General features: G+C 33.6%; 2 protein-coding genes across 3 annotated transcripts; both read right to left on the bottom strand.

Moving 5' to 3' along the window:
• Positions 1–7,109: 7,109 nt before the first annotated feature.
• On the bottom strand, positions 7,110–10,620 carry LOC149398956 (uncharacterized). The gene is made up of 10 exons (XM_089613713.1): positions 10,266–10,620; positions 10,094–10,188; positions 9,946–10,013; positions 9,753–9,796; positions 9,216–9,293; positions 8,971–9,124; positions 8,059–8,214; positions 7,594–7,704; positions 7,435–7,479; positions 7,110–7,340 (listed from the first exon to the last, which is right to left on the bottom strand). Exons 1-10 carry the CDS (start codon positions 10,514–10,516, stop codon positions 7,236–7,238), a joined length of 1,107 nt encoding a protein of 368 aa, XP_089469839.1. The 5' UTR covers positions 10,517–10,620; the 3' UTR covers positions 7,110–7,235.
• Positions 10,621–13,704: 3,084 nt separating this feature from the next.
• On the bottom strand, positions 13,705–17,918 carry EMB1789 (CCCH-type zinc finger family protein). 2 transcript variants are annotated; one of them, XM_089613095.1, is made up of 7 exons: positions 17,630–17,918; positions 16,469–17,379; positions 16,312–16,380; positions 15,957–16,091; positions 15,611–15,661; positions 15,231–15,371; positions 13,705–15,102 (listed from the first exon to the last, which is right to left on the bottom strand). In XM_089613095.1, exons 1-7 carry the CDS (start codon positions 17,805–17,807, stop codon positions 14,080–14,082), a joined length of 2,508 nt encoding a protein of 835 aa, XP_089469221.1. In that variant the 5' UTR covers positions 17,808–17,918; the 3' UTR covers positions 13,705–14,079. The 2 variants fall into 2 exon arrangements, with proteins under 2 accessions (XP_089469221.1, XP_089469222.1); XM_089613096.1 differs by having other exon boundaries at positions 16,312–16,377.
• Positions 17,919–18,970: the final 1,052 nt, after the last annotated feature.

The raw sequence follows: 18,970 nt of genomic DNA, 5'->3' as shown, positions 1-18,970 counted from the left end.
AAATGCTTCGATGAGTGGAAATGGGAACTAACATCTCAGTTATGTATTGATGAAGTTATAAACAAATTTTAAAAAGTTGTAATTTGAACTATTACACTTTAATTGTGGAGTCGGGATTTACGTTTGGGGGACAAGTTTAATTTGAAATGTTATTCTAAATTTTATATGTTGTGAATAAAAAAAATTTAATACAGCATATATGAAAAAAAAAATCAAAATGTAAAAGCTGATACTTATTTAGAATAAATGATAATTAATTTTAAACAATTTAGTTGAGGAATATATATACCCTGATCCTTAGCTGGTTGGCCTACGTTGGTGATAGTAAGTAAATGGTAGAAATGTTTCAAAAACAGATATAGCCATATATACGTTCGTGGCTCGCATCTGTGTTGTCTACGTCACATTATTAGTTTAAACTTTAAAGACATGTTTCTTTGATAACTTAAAAAATATTTTTGATTTTTCTAACTTTAATAATAAAATAATAAAAAATTAAAATCAGTGTTTGTTTGATATCTGTCATTATACAACTTAAAATATTTTAAAGCTATATTTTATTTTAATAAAATAAATAAATAAACAGTTTTTATGTTTTCTATTTTTTTACTCCATTCTTTTTTTTTAACAATCTTTTCTTTACAATTCCTTCTCTCTTCTTAACATCATTTCATCTTTTTTCCTCTCAACTATCGAATTTTTATTCGTTATCCGAAAAACTCAAGTTTTACAACTATGACTTTAAAACTCAATCGTAAATTGGATCGTGATCCTCTCGTCGAGTAGATCAGTTTTTACTATTTTTGGTCAAAATTATGTTTCAAAATCAGAGAGTTGTCGTTCCGACTCCGGCGACAAACGTGGTGTTTTCCGATGACTCTGTGACTAATTATCAAAACAAAAGCTACGACAATGATATTTGCAGCAAAGACTTTCAATTAGTATATATCTCGACGTCTAATTTTTTTTGTAGGTTATTACACTATAACTACAAAAATTTAATAAAAAAACTGAAATCTTTACCAAATAATTATTTGAAAACAACCGTAAAAAAGATGGAAACAAAAAACACAGCTGAGGGGGGGCTAAAAAAATAAAAAAAATAAAAAGGAACGGTTAACGTGAAATTTTTGGTATAAATAAAAAAAAACGAAAATAATATATATATATATATATATATATATATATATATATATATGGGTAATTTAGCAAAATAGCCAAAACAAACCTTTAGAATTGCTAAATAGCCAAGGTTTTGTAAATACTAAGTAAATAGCCAGATAGCATTTAAGACAAATCAGAATTTACTAAAAAACCCTATATTTCCCGCCCATGCACACGAATGACTTTAAAAAAAAAAAAAAAAAAAAAAATAAATAAGTTAACGTGTAACGAAAAACTAGGAGCATTAACTGCAATTGATTCCGAATATCTCTCCACCATTTTCATACGCCATTAAGAAAAAAAACTCCCAAAAATATTTCAAATCCTCTCCTCTCTGCGACGAACAGGGTTCTTCATTTGGGCGACCGACGAACAAGAAAAAATTTCCAGATCGCGTCCTCAAGACGGCTCCAACAGGTATGCATGTGCGATTATTCTGCAATGGAAACTCTTATTTACCAATATTCATCCTCGATTTCCTTATTAAAGTATCAAAATTTGTATTTACAGCCACGATTTACTTCATAAACAAAGAAAACAATTTATTTTCCTTTATTTTTTGGATTCGATTATGAAATATACGGTATAGAACATTCATCTCCCTATATATTGTGAGTCCCTGTATTAATGGCTATAATCCAAACATTTACAGACAACCCTGTTCATGACCTCGAAATTTTGGGGAACCGATTATTGTGAACGAGTTTGAGGAATTAATCTTGATTTGTTTGTCAATATATTGATGCGTGGTCATTTTACAACAGGTTTCGGTGTAAACTGTATGTGATAAAATATTGTGACTGCGTTTAAAATGGTTGTGTGTTTACTGATAGAATGGAAGAGGTTTTGAACTTGTTTGCAGTAAATCTGAGTTAATCCGAGGTTGTAAACCTTGGTTTTGACAACAGGACTGGTTGTTAATGTGTGTAGTAAATGTATGTAAATATTAATAGACAGAACTGGTTGTTAATGTGTGTAGTTAATGTGGTTGTTAATGTGTGTAGTAAATGTATGTAAATACATTTCGGATTCGTGTAAGTGTTTATTTACGCATATTTACTGTATAATTTGTCGTATCCTGAACTTATTTTCATAGACAGATTGAAATATGATTAAACAAGATTGAATTTATTTCAGGGCAGAAAAACTTAACTCACTATGGCAAGAACAAAAACTCCAGCTGTCAAAAACAAAGAGCTAACAATTACACCCTCATCTGAAGTAGAGGTAAATTAACGTTTATGATATGTTTCAATAAATAATTTGGCCTAAGAATATTTACAACAAACACTATTTACAATGATGTTGCGTGATGATATTGTAGGTCCCAGCAAAACCTCCAAGAAAAATAGTTAGATCCCGTAGAGAGAAAACAGGGAAAGGATCACAAACAACACACACCGACCACAAGGTAAATTTCAAAAATAACCGTTGACATCATATGTATTTATGAGTAGTTTGAAACTAACTTGAATTTACAGTTTGGCGAGCTCAGAATCCCAAAAACATTCTGGGATACACAGCAGCGAATAATAGCCACCGTTGTACAAACCAAAGTGACAACAAACATCGCGGCACAACCTAATGCACAGCTTGAACAAAAAGTATTGGAAGAGGCTATCAAGTCATATCAATTGACATTGACAAAATTGGTATGGAAAATGCTACCTTTTCAATAACATCAAACCAATGGTTTACTTATTTCTGCATGAAACACCTATAAGAATTATATTCTTTAATATTTAAAACTTTACAGATGAAGATGAGGTCAAAGAAAGATAAAAATGACAATCAAAGAGAGGAAGGACAATCTTCAATTCAGCCGGTTGAGTACGTAGACGTAAACATCCAAAAAGAAGGCACGGTAATGTTTGTAAATAATAAAACTTCAATAAAATTAAATCTTCACATATGACTAGTAATTCCAATATTTATATGAATCAGGACAATGTGGAGCATGACATATCACCTCTGTTGGGACCAGACAAACTAGTGAATTACAGCCCAGTATGTTAAACAAGTTTATATTTACAACTAAAAGATTTTTGTAAATAAATGATTAAAATATTTCCAGGACTCATTGAAGAGATTACAAGATGATTGGCGATATATGCTGGATAACGTTGACATCGTTGCTGCGACACAGGTCCCCCAGGTTGGTGACAATAAAGCTCCAACCGAGAAGGACGAAACAAGAGTGAAAAAGCGTCTCAAGAAAAACGGCGAAGCAGTTGCAATGAAGCTTGCAGTGAATGAGAGACCAAAACGCGTTATAAAGAAACCAGCAACACTACATTCCCCATATGTCACGAAAAAGAAAGGAACCAAGCAAGTTGATGAGAATCCAAGCAGCCAGCCTAGTTTCTCACTCAACATCGACGATGTCTAACCATTTATCTTGCTTTTTAATTCAGCACCCGGATTTTCAAGTTAATTCTAGTACTAATTACGTGTATTTTGGGTTTTATGTTTAGAAACTCTTTTGGTATTTGGATTGAATGTTAATCCAAAGAAACATACATATCACTAAACTTTGTCATTTCTAAGACCTATATATTATGATGTTAAACTCTTTTTTTGCAATCACTACTTATGTAAATACAGGATTTACTTCTGTATACGCATTGCTCAAGAACATTCAACCATCATTATTTACATAAGTTTACTTATCCCTACATAAATCAACCAAACTTTATAAGGGTTATTTACAACTTATATATATTAACAAAAAACTAAACTTTGTCATTTCAAAACAAAACTTTGACATTTCTAAGACCTATATATGAAGATGTTAAACTCTTTTTTTTGCAATCAAGACGAATGTAAATTGAAACATACGTTTACACTTGTAAATGCACATTCAAACATCATTATTTACATACGTTTACTGAACCATACATAAAACAACCAAACTTTACAAGAGATATTTACAACGTATATATATTAACAAATCAGCACTTTGATGATATTTACAAAGGTGTACTTAAACCTATAAATATCTATTTACTGTTGTTATATGTACAGAGTAATTTATTATTTTAAAATTGAAAATAAATTTCAAACAAAAGAGTTCAACATCTTTATTAGTAAAAAACAATAGTTCAACAATAAATAGCATATTAAAAAAACAGCAGCTCAAAAACAACATGATTACACACATCCTCTTTTATTGTGACCTAGTTGTCCACATTTGCTACATCTTTGTCGATATGGCTGAACTCTTTCCGACTTGGAACGAAACCTTTTCTCTCTAGGTCTCCCAGCTAAACGTTTCTGAACTGGTGGTGGTATTGTAACAGCATCTGCTGGCAGATCCCAAACTCCATCATGGCAAACAGGAACTACATCTATGGCATACGTTGCACAATAATTTTGTTGAGAATAATATGCAGGTACATAATCAATGGGCCTCAAATTCCTACGATATAAAGCAGCTACAGCATGGGCACAAGGAAAGTCTTCTAGTTGCCAATAATTGCAACTGCAATATCTAGTATTGGTGTCAACAATCAAACGTCTAGCACCATCAACAACTTCAAACTGACACTCATTAATAGCATAAACCTGTAAATAGTTGAACGTTAGTAAATATCAATGTTATTTACAATTATTTACACAACATTCATTATAAACTTACGTTCATAGTCCTTGCAGCTTCTTGAGACTCAAATAGCATCTTGAGACCAGTATTTGTAAGGCCGGATTGCATTTTAGGAATGAGAAGTCTTTTCTTATTGAACCAATCTTGAATAAGGCTACGATAACACAGTACCAACATGGCCACAGGCCAGCCCCTTGCTTCTCTCAAAACTGCATTCAAGCACTCCGAAATATTGGTAGTCATCACATTAAACCTCTTTCCTGGAAAATGACTTCGTGACCACAATTCTGGATTGGCCCGCAGCAAATATTTTTTGATCTTTTTATTAGAGCACGAGATAATGTTCAAAAAGAAATCAAACTCTTTCGGCGTGTAAGCCTTAGCACACCTATAAAACAGAGGCTGAATGAAAGACTTCCCAAATTTTGTTTTCACGTTAGCCCATAAGTGTTGCATGCATATAGCAAATTTGGCCTCAGGAAATACATCATGAACTGCCTTAGGGATTGACAAATTTCTATCCGATACAAATACCAAGTCCTCCTTGACCCCATAAACATGCCTCAATTGCACCATGAACCAATTCCAAGATTTGTCATTTTCAGAATCAACAATACTAAAAGCCAGTGGGAACAAATGATTATCCCCATCCTGAGCAGTCGCCAAAAGTAACGTACCATGTGATTTCCCTTTCAAAAATGTGCCATCCACCGAAATAACTGGCCTACAATACTGGAATCCATGCACCGACGCCCCAAGAGCCAAGAAAAAATATTTGAATGACTTATCAGGATTTACTTCTGTAACACAATATGAACCTGTGTAAATATAAAACAGTAAATCGGTTATGATCTATTAACTGCCAATGTTGTAAATAAATGTAAATACAAATGCAACTCAACATATATTTCCATAAAAAATCAATGCAGAGAGTGATACTTAAAACAATATTCGAAAATACCTGGATTCTTTTCAACAATCAAATCACCAATTACAGGTAAATGACTGTATGATTTTTCGTAGTCACCACGCAACTCTTTTAGCACCTCTGCACGTCCCTTCCACGCCTTGAAATAACTAGTATCAACTTTATATCGAGACTTCATTATTTCAACAACACCAACTGCTGAAATTTTGTCAGCCATTGAACCCCTAAAATCATCTTTAATACACTTGCTTATCAACGACGACGACGCCTGTTTATGCTTATGAACAATAGAAGATCCGTAACAATTATGTTCTTTTACAAACGTCCTAATGACCCACATATTTGATGAAGAACATACAGACGCTCTCATAATCCAGCAACATCCAACATTCAAACATACAATAGTATATCGGGTTTTGCTCGATCTCTGAACCCGGAATTCAAAGTTACCACGAAGTGCAATCATGCTCATAGCAGCCACAAGAACATCCTTTCGCGTAAATACGTTATTGACATTAACGTCAAAATTCATTGGGAAGTTTTTCAAATCAAGATCATCGTAAATAACAGTCTGTAAATCATTTAAATTACATCCTGTATTTACATCACCTGAATTGTGAATCTCCCTCCATTGGCGTTCAAAAAGCTTAACTGCATTATAACACCAACGTAAATATTCGTAAATAAACTGTGATAAACCTCAAGAATGAAATCAAAATTAAAAAACTTTCATCACCTGACTCAAGCAGCGAAAAACCAGACATGGCGAGAAGAAACTGTAACAACGTGTGAAAAATTCTGGGCTTTATGAACAAGAATTTAAATAATAAACGAGGGAATATAATCTAGCGAATAATATCAACAAAAATATATAAAGAGAAACAAATAAATAGCTCGGGTGCAAATTTATTCCCTAAAAAAAAGGAACCGTAATTTGACCAGATCACGTTCTATTATATTGGGAAAGAATTCAAATAAATTCGGGAACCATTTATACCGAAAATTCAAATTTTGTAATTCAAAATTCAAACATAACAGGGTTTTTTCGGAAATAAAAAAACCCATGATTGGGCCACGTCATCAACCCGGCTATTTACTTAGTATTTACAAAACCTTGGCTAAATAGCAAATCATAAGGTTTGATTTGGCTATTTTGCTAATTTTTTGTATATATATATATATATATATATATATATATATATATATATATAAACGATATTTCAGGGAGCTTGTTTGAGCAGTGAGAGAGCCAGAATAATTTATTATAGGGGCTAAAATGAAGACTCTTATTTTAGAAGGGGCTAATATGATTTTCTTAATGTAAAATAAAATTAATTAAATAAAAAGAATTAAAAACTAATATTAGTATCAGCTTAACCTTGGTCGTAATTTTTTTTTGGGTATTCCAATCCAAACTAAATAAATTGACGATGGAATAAATTCAAAAGTTACACAGCAAGTACGATCAAATGACTTGATAAAAAAAATAAAACAAATGACAAAGCAGTATATTAGAAATGTACGTAGGAGTTGCTACAATGCTTATTTACTCAGGGTAAGTGAGTTGGAAAACCAGTTTAAGACTGATGTGTGAACTTCGGATTCAAGTGTTGGAGACATGGATTTCGAGATAGGCGTAATAGATACCTGTTTTTAGTTGTTTATATACCAAAAAGAATAAACGAGTTAGCATTTCGAAAATTTAAATAAATAAATAAAAGTTCATAGTTTTAAGACTCACAAATCCATCTTCATCATCCACATTCTCTTGTTCCTTGTCAATTAACTGCAATATGAATAAACAATACATAGTATCACTTCATATACATGGAAATAAATCAAAACAAAACTATAGAGCCTTTTATTATTGTAATAATAAGGATTATAATTGTTATTATACCTCTGAACGGAAATATTTTTTAACTCCTTGTTGGGAACTAGGCTTCGTCGCGTTTCCAACCGATTCGATCTCAACGCTTTTTTTATGCAAGTTCGAGCGTCTCGCCGCGCCCTAAATATTCGAACATAATATTTTTTTTTTTTAAAATCACTGATGCAATTTAATTGAAAGGAAAATCAAGCCAAAAAAATAAATCATATAGTAACAAGTCCGCTCCTCAAGATCACAAATGCATTGTACCTAAAAAAGCAACTTTGGTTATTTAAATTTTTGTCTAAATACCGTTATGTAACCTGTTTTTAAAAACATAAAAAAAAAAAAAAAAAAAAAAAAAAAAACATAGATAAGCTTATACCTTATTTTTGGGTTGAATACTTTACTTGTATGATATATTGTAAACCATGAGTTATACATAATTATTTTAGACATTATATTTTTAGTTTATTAGATAGAAACTAGACTCACAGCTGCAGAAGCATCTCGACCGAGTTGGGCGAGCATTATGCCGAGGCTTTGTTGGTTGGACATGAAATGTGGGCCCGCCGACTGGTGTCTGTAGGCCGATACAGCTCGCCAGCTCAGCATCGATCTGCTCTCACTCTGCCTTGTTACTTTGAACCCCTATTGCTCCAACCATATACGTATATATACATATGTTATTCATGGCTGACAAATTTGTCACTGGGACAGCTTTGATTTTGTATTCACAATTGCCATATTGTATAAGGAAATGATTTGTATCCTGATCTAATACAGATAGGTCTCACTATTGTAAGTGAGCCCCACCTAAATTCTGGTCAAAACAGTCGGTACAAAACCGGAAAAAAAAAAAAACTTTCGTAAGTCCGGAAATCTGAACGGAGTTTCCATTCTGTATTGTTTCTGGAAATCTGAACGTATCTCAGTGTTTTTTTAACAGTACAGGAATTACATAAGACATTTATTTTCCGATTTTGGCAAATTTCGGAAACGGATCATTCTGCTCCATAAAGAACTGGATTTTCTGTTTAATCGGGACATAAACGTATGTCTGTCCATATGCCCATGTTTAGTCCCACCTTAGTCTTCGTTGAAGAGTTGATCTTTAAGAATATACAATGCTTCTTGGATGTTGATTTTCTTTTTCCTCTCTAATAATGTCAAGTCATGGAATCATTCTTTAGGTACTAAATCAAAAGGTTCAGAATCATGTTGACCCCTAGAATCATTTTAAATGATTGTTTAGAGTTTATACCTTTTTTATTTGAATTCAAAAAACTACTATCCATTCATTCTCACAATCTTAGAATACAACCTTTGCCTTTTTCCCTTTTTTTATTTTTTTTTATTTCTTTTTTCCTATTCAAATTTGTTGAAGCGCCAATATGGAAAACATACCTTGTTTGCCAAGGGACAACAAGGAATGTGAACGCTGAGAAGACAATTTCCAGGGAAAACACCCTTTTTAACATCTTCGAGCACCGCACGAATCAAAGGCAAACATACGCCGATCGCTTCCTTCGTGCCGTTCTCGCATCTCCCGTCTTTCTTACTAGAATTACAGTTTTTACACACAGAAAGATAATTACAAGAGATTTTTTATTTATTCAGTGAGAAATTAAAATCTGAAGGCTTGGGATTACCAATTCTGAGAAATGCATAGAGACGGGACGCCACAGATCAATGCCTCTCTAGCCGCGGCCACCGCTCCTGAGTAGATCCTACAATCAAGATTAAGTGTGTTTATCATACATCATCATTAAGATTATCAAATATAACATACCTCTGTTAATGGAATATGACGTATTACACATTTTTTTAACTACAATCCCAAATCAATTAGTTGTTTATATTGGATATCATAAAAGACTCCTTTCTTTATATAGGGTGTTTTATACATGTAATAAATATGCCGTTTCAAGTTTCAACAAATGACTTGATATGCAAGTTTCTCACTCACGGGAAGGAAATAAATACATTGCTTGAATGAGTATAATTTTAACTTTAACATTGTCAATAACAAGATTAGCTCAGTGAACGACAGAAAAAAGTCTGTCGTCAAACATGAAAACCAAACAAAATGATCAATAAATGTAAATCTAGCATTTTACACTACTTTTTAGATCAGCCAAAAAATTAAAACCTCTCTAGAAACATTTTTTGTTGTCGATGTTACTCACATGTTGGTACCAGAATTAGTTCCCTTGTTTAGACCACAAATCACCTGAAAATGAAATAAGAAGAAAAGACGATCATGTTTATTTTTTGCACATGAAAATGAAACAATAATAATAAAAAAAAAACCATCAAATTTATTTTCGTTTAGTCTAAAAAATTGAATCATATAACAAAGTAGAAGAGAAATAGACAAACCAGAGCAGGCTTAGACCAAGAGAACAATGCGCCAGATAAAGCCAACGACACACAATCCACAGGAGTCCCTGTAGTGTGATGTGATTAGTTAATTAACAAAATCCTCACTACTTAATCCGTGATTAGCGAATTAAATCGAGATAAATACCAGAGACTTCGTACGCAAGAGCGCCGTTGATTTCGACGGAGGAAACGGAAATCGTCTCGCCGACTGTCACGGAGTGACCGGAGTTCGACCTATCACTGCGTTTATTTGTTGCGAAAACAGTCCTTAAATTTGTCATAATTTCTCGAGAAACAAACAAGAGAGAGAGAGATACGTTTGAGGAGCGCAAACGGAAACTTGGAGGCGAGAATCGGCGGCGAGAGCTAGGGCGAGATTTTTGAGGCCTTCCGATTCGATTCCGTCTGCGTTGGTGAGAAGAATGACAGGCTCTACAGTCTCGTCGGAGCTCTGATTCTCCGGCGGCGAAGACGACGGCGTTTTGCGAGTTCTGGCAGCGAGAACTTGCTCGAGGTTGGGGATCAAGTTCGGGGGAGGCAAGAAGCTTGGCTTCACAGAGGTCGTCATTGCAGAAAGAGAATTTGAAGCTGTGTTGAGCAAAAACTCGTTTTTGTTTTTTGTTCAGCGGCAAAGAGAAGGCTCAGTTTACTTTGATGTCATATTAACCACACTGGATTATTTTCTCGGCGCCACGTCTGCTTTATTTAAGGCACTGACTAAACTTAAGCGTGTGAATTATTGGATTTAAATACCCGCAGTAATTATTTGATTACTTTCCGTAAACTCTTTTACCTTCTGTCATTATTGGGAAACCGTAAACGATATTCAAAAATTCCAATATTCGACTGAATTCTCTTTCGGTCTAAGATATCTTCCTAATTCCCATTTGTTAATGTAATAAATAATACTTTATACCTTTTCAGTTTCTTTTAGGAAAATGACAAATATCAAATTTAACTTTGATTTTAAAAAAATATCAAATTTATACCATCTGTTAAATTAAAATGACGAAATTATACATTAAAATAAATAATTGTGCTACAAATATTTTTTTTATTGACTTTTCATAAATTTCAACTCTAATATTTATATGTAAATTTCATTTTACTTTTATTCATTCGGTCTATCAGTTTTATATGTAATTTATTTAAAAAAAAAATAACATTTCAATCTCCAATTTTGAAATCGAACTAAATCAAAATAGACTAATAAAATTCATATCACTTTGATTATTGGATTTCACACTCGAATCAATGATTTTATGCACGAATTTCAATTTTTATCTTTTCATCTGCTTGTATTCTCCATGGTGTTTTAGATTTCAAAAATAGTTTTTTTTTATTTTAAATAAATTACATATGAGGCTATAAAGTGCGAATGAATATGAGTAAAATTGAGTTTACATATAAATTTCATAGTCAACATTAATAAAAAGCCAATAGCAAAAATATTTATGGCATGTTTATCTTTTTAATGATATAATTTCGTCATTTTAATTAAATAGAAAGTACAAAATTGATATTTTTAAAAATTAAAAATTAAACTCAACATTTCATATAAACACATGAAGTCATTATCCATTTTTTATATTTTATGTTTAGATGTATACATTTATATAATACAAGTTTTCACAAATATAGATCATTTATATACATATAAACTCTATTTTTTTTCCTTCTCAAGTATCGATTGTTTACGATACACCGTCAAAAAAGAGTTTCCATATCAGTATTATCAATTGTTTACATCTTTTCGATTTATATGTCGGTCGTACCGTATACTCTAAGCAACTTCTTCCTAAATTGAACATGCAATGTTACTCCTAAAGAATGGTATTTAAATCTTCGGTGTTAAAAAAAAAAAAATCCAACTATAATTAACTAAATAAAAGAATTCTTAAATAAAACACTTCAAGGCACATTACATTATATATAACTCCATACAAATGTACCAAATGTAAAAGTAAAAATAATTTGTTTTATTTATTTATCAAATATGCACAAAAAAATTTGCAGTTGTTTTTGATGTGTAACGAGCTATGGTTTTTTTTTAAAAAAAAACTTTTATACTAGATTTTGATCATTTTTCTATGAATCACCTCATCGAACTAAATTCTAAAGAATTAACGAAATTCAATTTTTCTACGCAATCGATTCGATTATTGACCAAAACATTAAACCGAATAATTGATTTCAATAGAGAATAATAATTTGAATCAATTTAGCTCTAATTCACGTAATGTTTTACAAATCATGCGATCACGTTTAAGGTCGAGATTCTAAAAGAGCTTTTTGTTGGATTCACGTTTGAGAATATAAATCCCTCCAACATATGTTTTCCTCACAAGTTAAATCACTCTGAGAAATAAATTAATAACATATTATTCATGATGCTGCGTAATCATAGGCCACATGACGTCTTGAAACTTGTGAATCAAAATGATTTGAAGTCAAGTATAATATAGTATTATGCCCTAGGCCTTATATTTATAGTTATACACAAACTGAAAAATAACAAATATATGTCGTCATCTTTGTCATACGATCATCAATGTAGTTTTCCACAATAGCTGAGTTGTTTATATAATTCCCAAAATAGGTAATTAGATATTTCGAATAGCTTAGAAAATCAACAACACAAGTTAATCTATCATCAATACTACTATTTCAATAATAAAAATACTACTCGTCATAATTTTACAATACTATCATCATAAGTTCATAGTTAATATTCTCATAAAATGTATGTTGATATAAAGGCATTTTATGATTATGCATATAAAATTCCAATAAATTACCACATTAGAGAGAAGGAGAAGAGAGAGAGATACGGTTAATGCGAGAATTAAGAAGTGTGAGAGTGAGTATGGTAGGTACACACATTAGTGATTTCTGACACAGACACTTACGTGTGTGCATTTAATTATTCATGCCATGGTTGGTGATTCTTTTTCATTTGAAAGAAAAGAAACCATGTTTGGTGATTCTATATTTCTATGTCACAGCACTAACCAACACCTTCCAATAATCGTACCAATCAATTACGTACATTTATTTGACATATGGGCACATTCTTTATCTTTTACGAATCTTAGAATTGGGAGACAATAGTCAATATAAAGCATAGCTTAATTCAAATGAAATCCCTCCACTTTCCACTAGAATCAGACTGGAAAAAAAAAATAAAAAAATACAAGAAAATTTGACGTCTTTCTAATGCCCCCATCATTATAATGGTTGACAATGTCAGTACTAAGAAACATCTAAATCTTGGATTAATCTTTTACATAGGACAAAGAGACGATCTCTCTTTTTTTTTTTTTTTTTTTTTTTTTTTTTTTTTTTTTTTTTATCAAATTGGACTATAGAGGGTCTATTCAATGTCCCACACTAACAAAACAACAAACTCATTTAATGCCTTTCATAGTCTAAAGAGTTTTAACATGGGGTGGCCAGAAGTAATTCAAAAATCACATTTAACTTTGGACAACCTAAAAGGGACATTTATAATTCCCTTGTTCTTTTAGAACCCTGGAAGATGAATAATCTGTGCAAGTATAGAATCCGGATCGGTAAAATAGATGTATGAAGTTACTGCAACGTCTTTTCAAAGAGTAATTAATTGATTGAGACTGAACAAGTGTATTTTAACAATGATAATTTACAAACTTAGAACATGAGAGATTACAGATCTACCTGTCCGGTAGGTGGGGGGTAGATCAATGTTTTGATGTAAACATCTTAAACTATCCCAAGTAAAAAATGATGATATTACTGGATTGGAAAGGCCAATTAAAATTATCTGACTGCACAATATTGGCCCAATTACAGTGCCTCTATATTCTATATTCACCCATCAAGAACACATTGATAGTTACAAAGAACATGTGAAGACTAAAAACTAAGGCTAACTTCAGATTTAAACACCCAAGAAGCTAAACTTGATATCAAATGAGGTACAACAAAAGAAAAACGCTTCAATACAACGATACCTGAGAATAGAAATACAAGAACTTTGGATTTCCTTTTGTTGACTATTTTTCCCCCGAACTGAACAGAACGTATTTGGGTTGACCGCTTGAGCAATTTGTTCTGACCAACTGTCTAGAGCTCAGCCAAAGCGAGCACAGATCACTGTTCAGTCTTACCACCATAGCTAGACAAGAATTCGGAGAGTTTCGAGACTTTTGATAAATTATCTTGTGAACCTCCAATCAAACCCGTCCCCTTGGCATCTTCCTTTTGAGACGCGTACTTCGCGGCAAATGCGAGCGTAGAGAAAAGTGACTTCTGAGCCGAATGTGGCGCGTCTTTATTGGCCGTTGATCCCAAAGAAGATTGAATCAGAGAAATCGGTAATGACGGAAGAAGCGCCGGAGAGACCGCACTCTTCCCGTCTGATGTCAACTTCGCCTTCCCTTTATCGGAAGAATTTTGTACCTGAGACCTTCCGAACGTGAAAAAGTTTATCCCCTTTGGCACCGGATCTGAGAGTGTATTAGTCAAAGCGTTTCCAAAAGAGAGAAAGTTTATTCCCTTGGGAGTCGGATCCGAGGCCGGAGCGGAGCTAGATTGACTGGGCGTTCTTGAACTTTCCAAAGCCGATTGGTTCACACCGTTGTTACTCCCATTTAAACCATTGTGTTGACCTCTTCCAATTGAAATAAAATTTACTCCTTTCGGCGTTACAGCCGGTGGACTCGGAAGAACTGTGCTGGATCGCAGTTGGTCAAAGTGGGTCCCGGCTTTGGCATTGAAATTTCCACTCCCACTTATATCGCCCTGTTGACCTCTTCCAATTGAAATAAAGTTTACTCCTTTCGGAGTTACAGCCGGTGGACTCGGAAGAACGGCGCCGGATCGTAGTTGGTCAAAGTGAGTCCCGGCTTTGGCGTTGAAATTTTCATTCTGTAACGAGATTCGCTGTTGTTTCGACTTGTCAACGGACGGCAGATTCCCAACAGAAAGAGAGCTGGTTACTTTAGCTGCTACGGATTGAGATTGCTTCGATGCAGACCCGTTCGTGCTCTTCTCGGCATTCCCAACAACGCTGTTTTGTTGCTTCTTGGATATTGCGTTGGCTATCAAAGAAGCGATTTTATTTTCAGCTTCCGTGGCTTTTGAAGCAGCTGAAGAATTTTCTTCCGACTGTGTCTGCAAAGGAACAGATGTTACAACTTGGAGAATTTTCTTCTTCAGAAGAATTTTCGTCAAAGAGTCATGCAAAGGGTGAATAGAATATACACGCACAGACACATATTACAGTAAAATAAAATTCTGACCTTGTGAGAAAACAAGCAATCGTCGCCTCTGCCACAGAAGCCGTTGGATGCGAAGTTGGTACATGGATACTTGGAGAGTTGATGATCGAATGGACAGTCATCGCCTTTCATGCACGATTGTCGAGCAAAGTGACAGCAAGCCTGTGAGATAGAACAGAATTTTCAAACTTACTTCAAGGGCTAAGCTAGCAAACTGTGCTGAATTTATGCTTCTCGTGAAAAGTATCAATAAAAGCATTAGATTTTCTATTGATGCAAAACTAGAGCCAAGTGATAACTCATCCTAGATTTCAGACAAATCAGGACAACAAAGCTTGAATTAGTTTACAATAGAACGAACCAAATGACATTAATATATCCACTGAAAAACAAATGCATACCTTGGATTTTGTCAAAGGTACTGTATCATGAGAAAATTTGCATTTGTCGCCCTGTGAAAGGAATGTAAATGGATCAAGTGTCAGTAGTCTATTCACAAGGAACGAAAACAGCATAAAACAAAGGGAAAATAAAATGAATCCAAAAGAGAACAAGAACGAAAAAAAAGAACAATTCGTTTGAACTGTTGTATTAAATTCTGGAAAGCAAATCGCTAAAGCTTCCCAAATGCTCCGGGTACAAAAACTAGCGTATTCAAGAGATAGAAAAATATCATTTTGTGCCGTAAACATTTTGCAATCAATCATCAACATGTGATTAGACGTAGAATTGGGAACAATGTATGACCTCTTGGCACCTTCCATGAAGGAAGTGGCGGCAATATTGAATCGGTTTAGGTTTTGATATCGGAATCGGAGGAAGCTTCACCCTTCTAACACCAAGTTGTCTGTTCTTTTCTGCACGTTTCTTTCGATCTTTTGCCTGCAAAACGCGATTATTTAAATTATTATTATAATTATCATACTCACTGGAACATTGCACTCAAAAGCAAGACAAATTGTGATAAAGAAAATGGAATTCAGTATTAATTATTCAACACTCAAATGTGTGCATATGACTGTTAATCATTCACACAAACCACGAAAAATAAAAGTTTTTATTTTTTTATTTTTATAACGTAAATAAATAAGACAGAAAATACCTTTCTCTTTGCTCTCTTCTCCTTCGTAATAGGACCCCGTTTTCTCTTGGGACAGTCTGCAACATCCTGCTGGAAAAAGCATGTGTACACATGGGTTACAGAGAGATTATCAGATCGAAACAAATCATAATATATTTGCATATATAAAAAAAAATACCTGCTGTGCAGAAACTATATCATCCCATATATTGTCATACACTACTAGGCTATTACTTCTGTCATTCCCTTTGTTCTTCATTTTCCGAGCCTCCAACATAGGATCAACAACATCGGATATGTTTATCGCTCCATTCCCATCACTCTCTTGAACGGTCCTTGAATTTTTGCTCGTCTCGGCTGTGTCGGCACAAAAGAACGAGCTCTCCGATTCTCTCCCGAGCTGATTTCCATCGGTTATAGACCCGGTTAAAACCTCTTCATTGGCCTTCTCATCATGCATCTCATCGTCTTGTAGAAGCAAATCCATCGATACAACATCCTCAGCATAACCACCAGATATTTCTCCTTCTTCGACCGCTTCTGTCGGTTTTTCAGTATCGACATCCATCGACGCATTAATTTCAGGAAATCTCTGATCCTCATCTTCAGAGACAAGTAGTGGCTTGATTTCTGCCACCGAAACCGGTTCCAAAGTTTCTTGATTCTCACTTTCATTAGTCGTAATATTATCTGCGCACGAAAGTGTTTGACTCGTGTTTCCAGATATGTCAATCTGTTGAAACGCGGATGATTGTCCGATCGATGGCTTGGGATTATTTTTGGGACTAACGCCTTCGTTTCCTTGTACTATGTGCACTAACTCGTCTATTATCATCTGCTCTGGATAAGATTCCTTTCGAATCGACGAATCCTCGATTTCTTCTTCCAAACCCATCAACTGCTCGATCTGATCAATCGACATTTGTTCGCCGATCATTACATCTTTGGAGCTCTTATCATCGCCTCCGCTCGAATTCAGCTCAGTGGCTTTCTCGAATGCCAAACTCTTCGGCTCCAGGGAATCAATCAACTCAACAGGTTGACACTCTTGTTCTTCGGTTCTTTGTTGCAATTCGTTGCTTTCATTATCTTCACGAATAGAAACAAATCAATCATTCATAAGCTTTTAGTCTAATGAACATACCTAATTGAAAAAGAAACATGATTTCGTAACGAATTTAAAGAGTTACAAAAACCGATCGATAATTCCACTCTTTATGTACATGAACGGAGCCAAAGAATTTTTTTAGAAAAAAGATAAAAAGAATAGCAGGATCAACATTTCAAGCAAATATCACTTAATAATGCAAACTTAAACTTAATTCGTATTTTCCTTTACCTGTACTGAAATTGGTTTCGAGATTCTGAGAGGCAAAAGACTCTTCGGTGCATTGAGAGAAAATCAGAAGCAAAGTGTTGTACGTTCGGCTCTTGAGAGGTCTTCGACGGTGAGGAGGGAAAAACATCACCGGCGTTTCTGAGGAGATGTTCGGAGCTTCCATTCGCGTTGCGTCCATGGCTGTAAAATTAGCCCTAAACCAATTCAATGAGTCGTTTGGAGCTTCGAGAAACCCACAGGTCGCTTTCTTCTTCCCTCCCTTTTTTTTACATGAAAATGCGTTTTGGAAAGTATCGTTGAAGACTTTGACCTCACAAACATCTCATTTTGTGTATATATATACATAATTACATATATATTTTTAAGGCAAAGGCGGTGTAAAATTACCTGCTGGACTATGCTAGGTGTATCTTTCTTTCCTAGCAAAAAAAAAAAAAAAAAAAAATTATATTTCTTTACCCATTTTTTCATGAGGGATTTTCATTTAGAAAAAAATATATAAAAACAAAATAGTCATTGAAAAGTGTTAACCTTTGATTTAGTCATACAAATCTTCAATTCTCATGGGTAACAAATGTCTTTAAAAAAAGTCATTCAAACCTTATTGATTCATAAAATAAAATAACATAGCATGTTAAAATTATTGCATTTCATAAGTGTGTGTTCTTGCGTCCGGCTTAGATGAGTATTCTTCTTTATATCACTACAATTGTTTTTTTTTTTTTTTTTTTTTGAAGGGCATCACTACAATTGTTATAAACAAACGATTGTTATAAACAAATATCACTATAAGTTATTATAAACGGGTCGATTTTATATTAATTAATTTTCTGTTTTTTTATGAATCTTTCAAGTTTGAAAATTCGAACAAATGATTGCTCTTTAAATAAAACCGTCAACTTTTTGTAAATTCGATGCGATGATTTAATTAATTAGATAGAGCGTCCTTTTAAACTTCTAATTAATTTTTGGTCAAATTTAAACAGTTATAAATTCATCTATAGTTACAATAAGAGAAAACTGATAAACAAATATACAGAATAAAAATATACTTTTTAAATATATTTGTTTAACAAAAAAAGCCAAACGTTGTTTTCATAGCAAAATAGCCAAATATAAATATCTTGTCAATAAAAAATGTTAATGCGATTTATTGGATAACATTTACGAGACACATGTTGAGGGTGCGAACTTGCGATGTGTCTCGAAATAATGGTGAAGACTTGCTATCGTCTTGAGAGTCTTTCGAATTAGTGATATTTTGAGAGGGAGAGAGAGTGAATATTCACTTTGGTAAGGTATGGTCTTTGAGAAAGTATTGAGAGGAGTCAACTTGTGAAC

Source organism: Urtica dioica, chromosome 4 (assembly GCF_054948205.1).
Source record: "Urtica dioica subsp. dioica isolate 48M chromosome 4, U.dioica_male_clone48M_v1_H2, whole genome shotgun sequence".
Classification (NCBI taxonomy): Eukaryota; Viridiplantae; Streptophyta; class Magnoliopsida; order Rosales; family Urticaceae; genus Urtica; species Urtica dioica.
This window is presented reverse-complemented; position numbering and strand designations above follow the sequence as displayed.

What these genes read in the sequence shown, in the direction of transcription:
- EMB1789 (XM_089613095.1), bottom strand. Translation starts at nt 17,807, where the DNA reads ATGGACGCAACGCGAATGGAAGCTCCGAACATCTCCTCAGAAACGCCG. An exon ending in CGAAACCAATTTCAGTACAG is followed by an intron (nt 17,380 to 17,629) that starts GTAAAGGAAAAT and finishes CTATTCGTGAAG; the next exon opens with ATAATGAAAGCAACGAATTG. An exon ending in TTCATGGAAGGTGCCAAGAG is followed by an intron (nt 15,662 to 15,956) that starts GTCATACATTGT and finishes TTCCTTTCACAG; the next exon opens with GGCGACAAATGCAAATTTTC.
- LOC149398956 (XM_089613713.1), bottom strand. Translation starts at nt 10,516, where the DNA reads ATGACGACCTCTGTGAAGCCAAGCTTCTTGCCTCCCCCGAACTTGATC. An exon ending in GTCGAGATGCTTCTGCAGCT is followed by an intron (nt 7,705 to 8,058) that starts GTGAGTCTAGTT and finishes TCGAATATTTAG; the next exon opens with GGCGCGGCGAGACGCTCGAA. An exon ending in TGGATGATGAAGATGGATTT is followed by an intron (nt 7,341 to 7,434) that starts GTGAGTCTTAAA and finishes AACTAAAAACAG; the next exon opens with GTATCTATTACGCCTATCTC.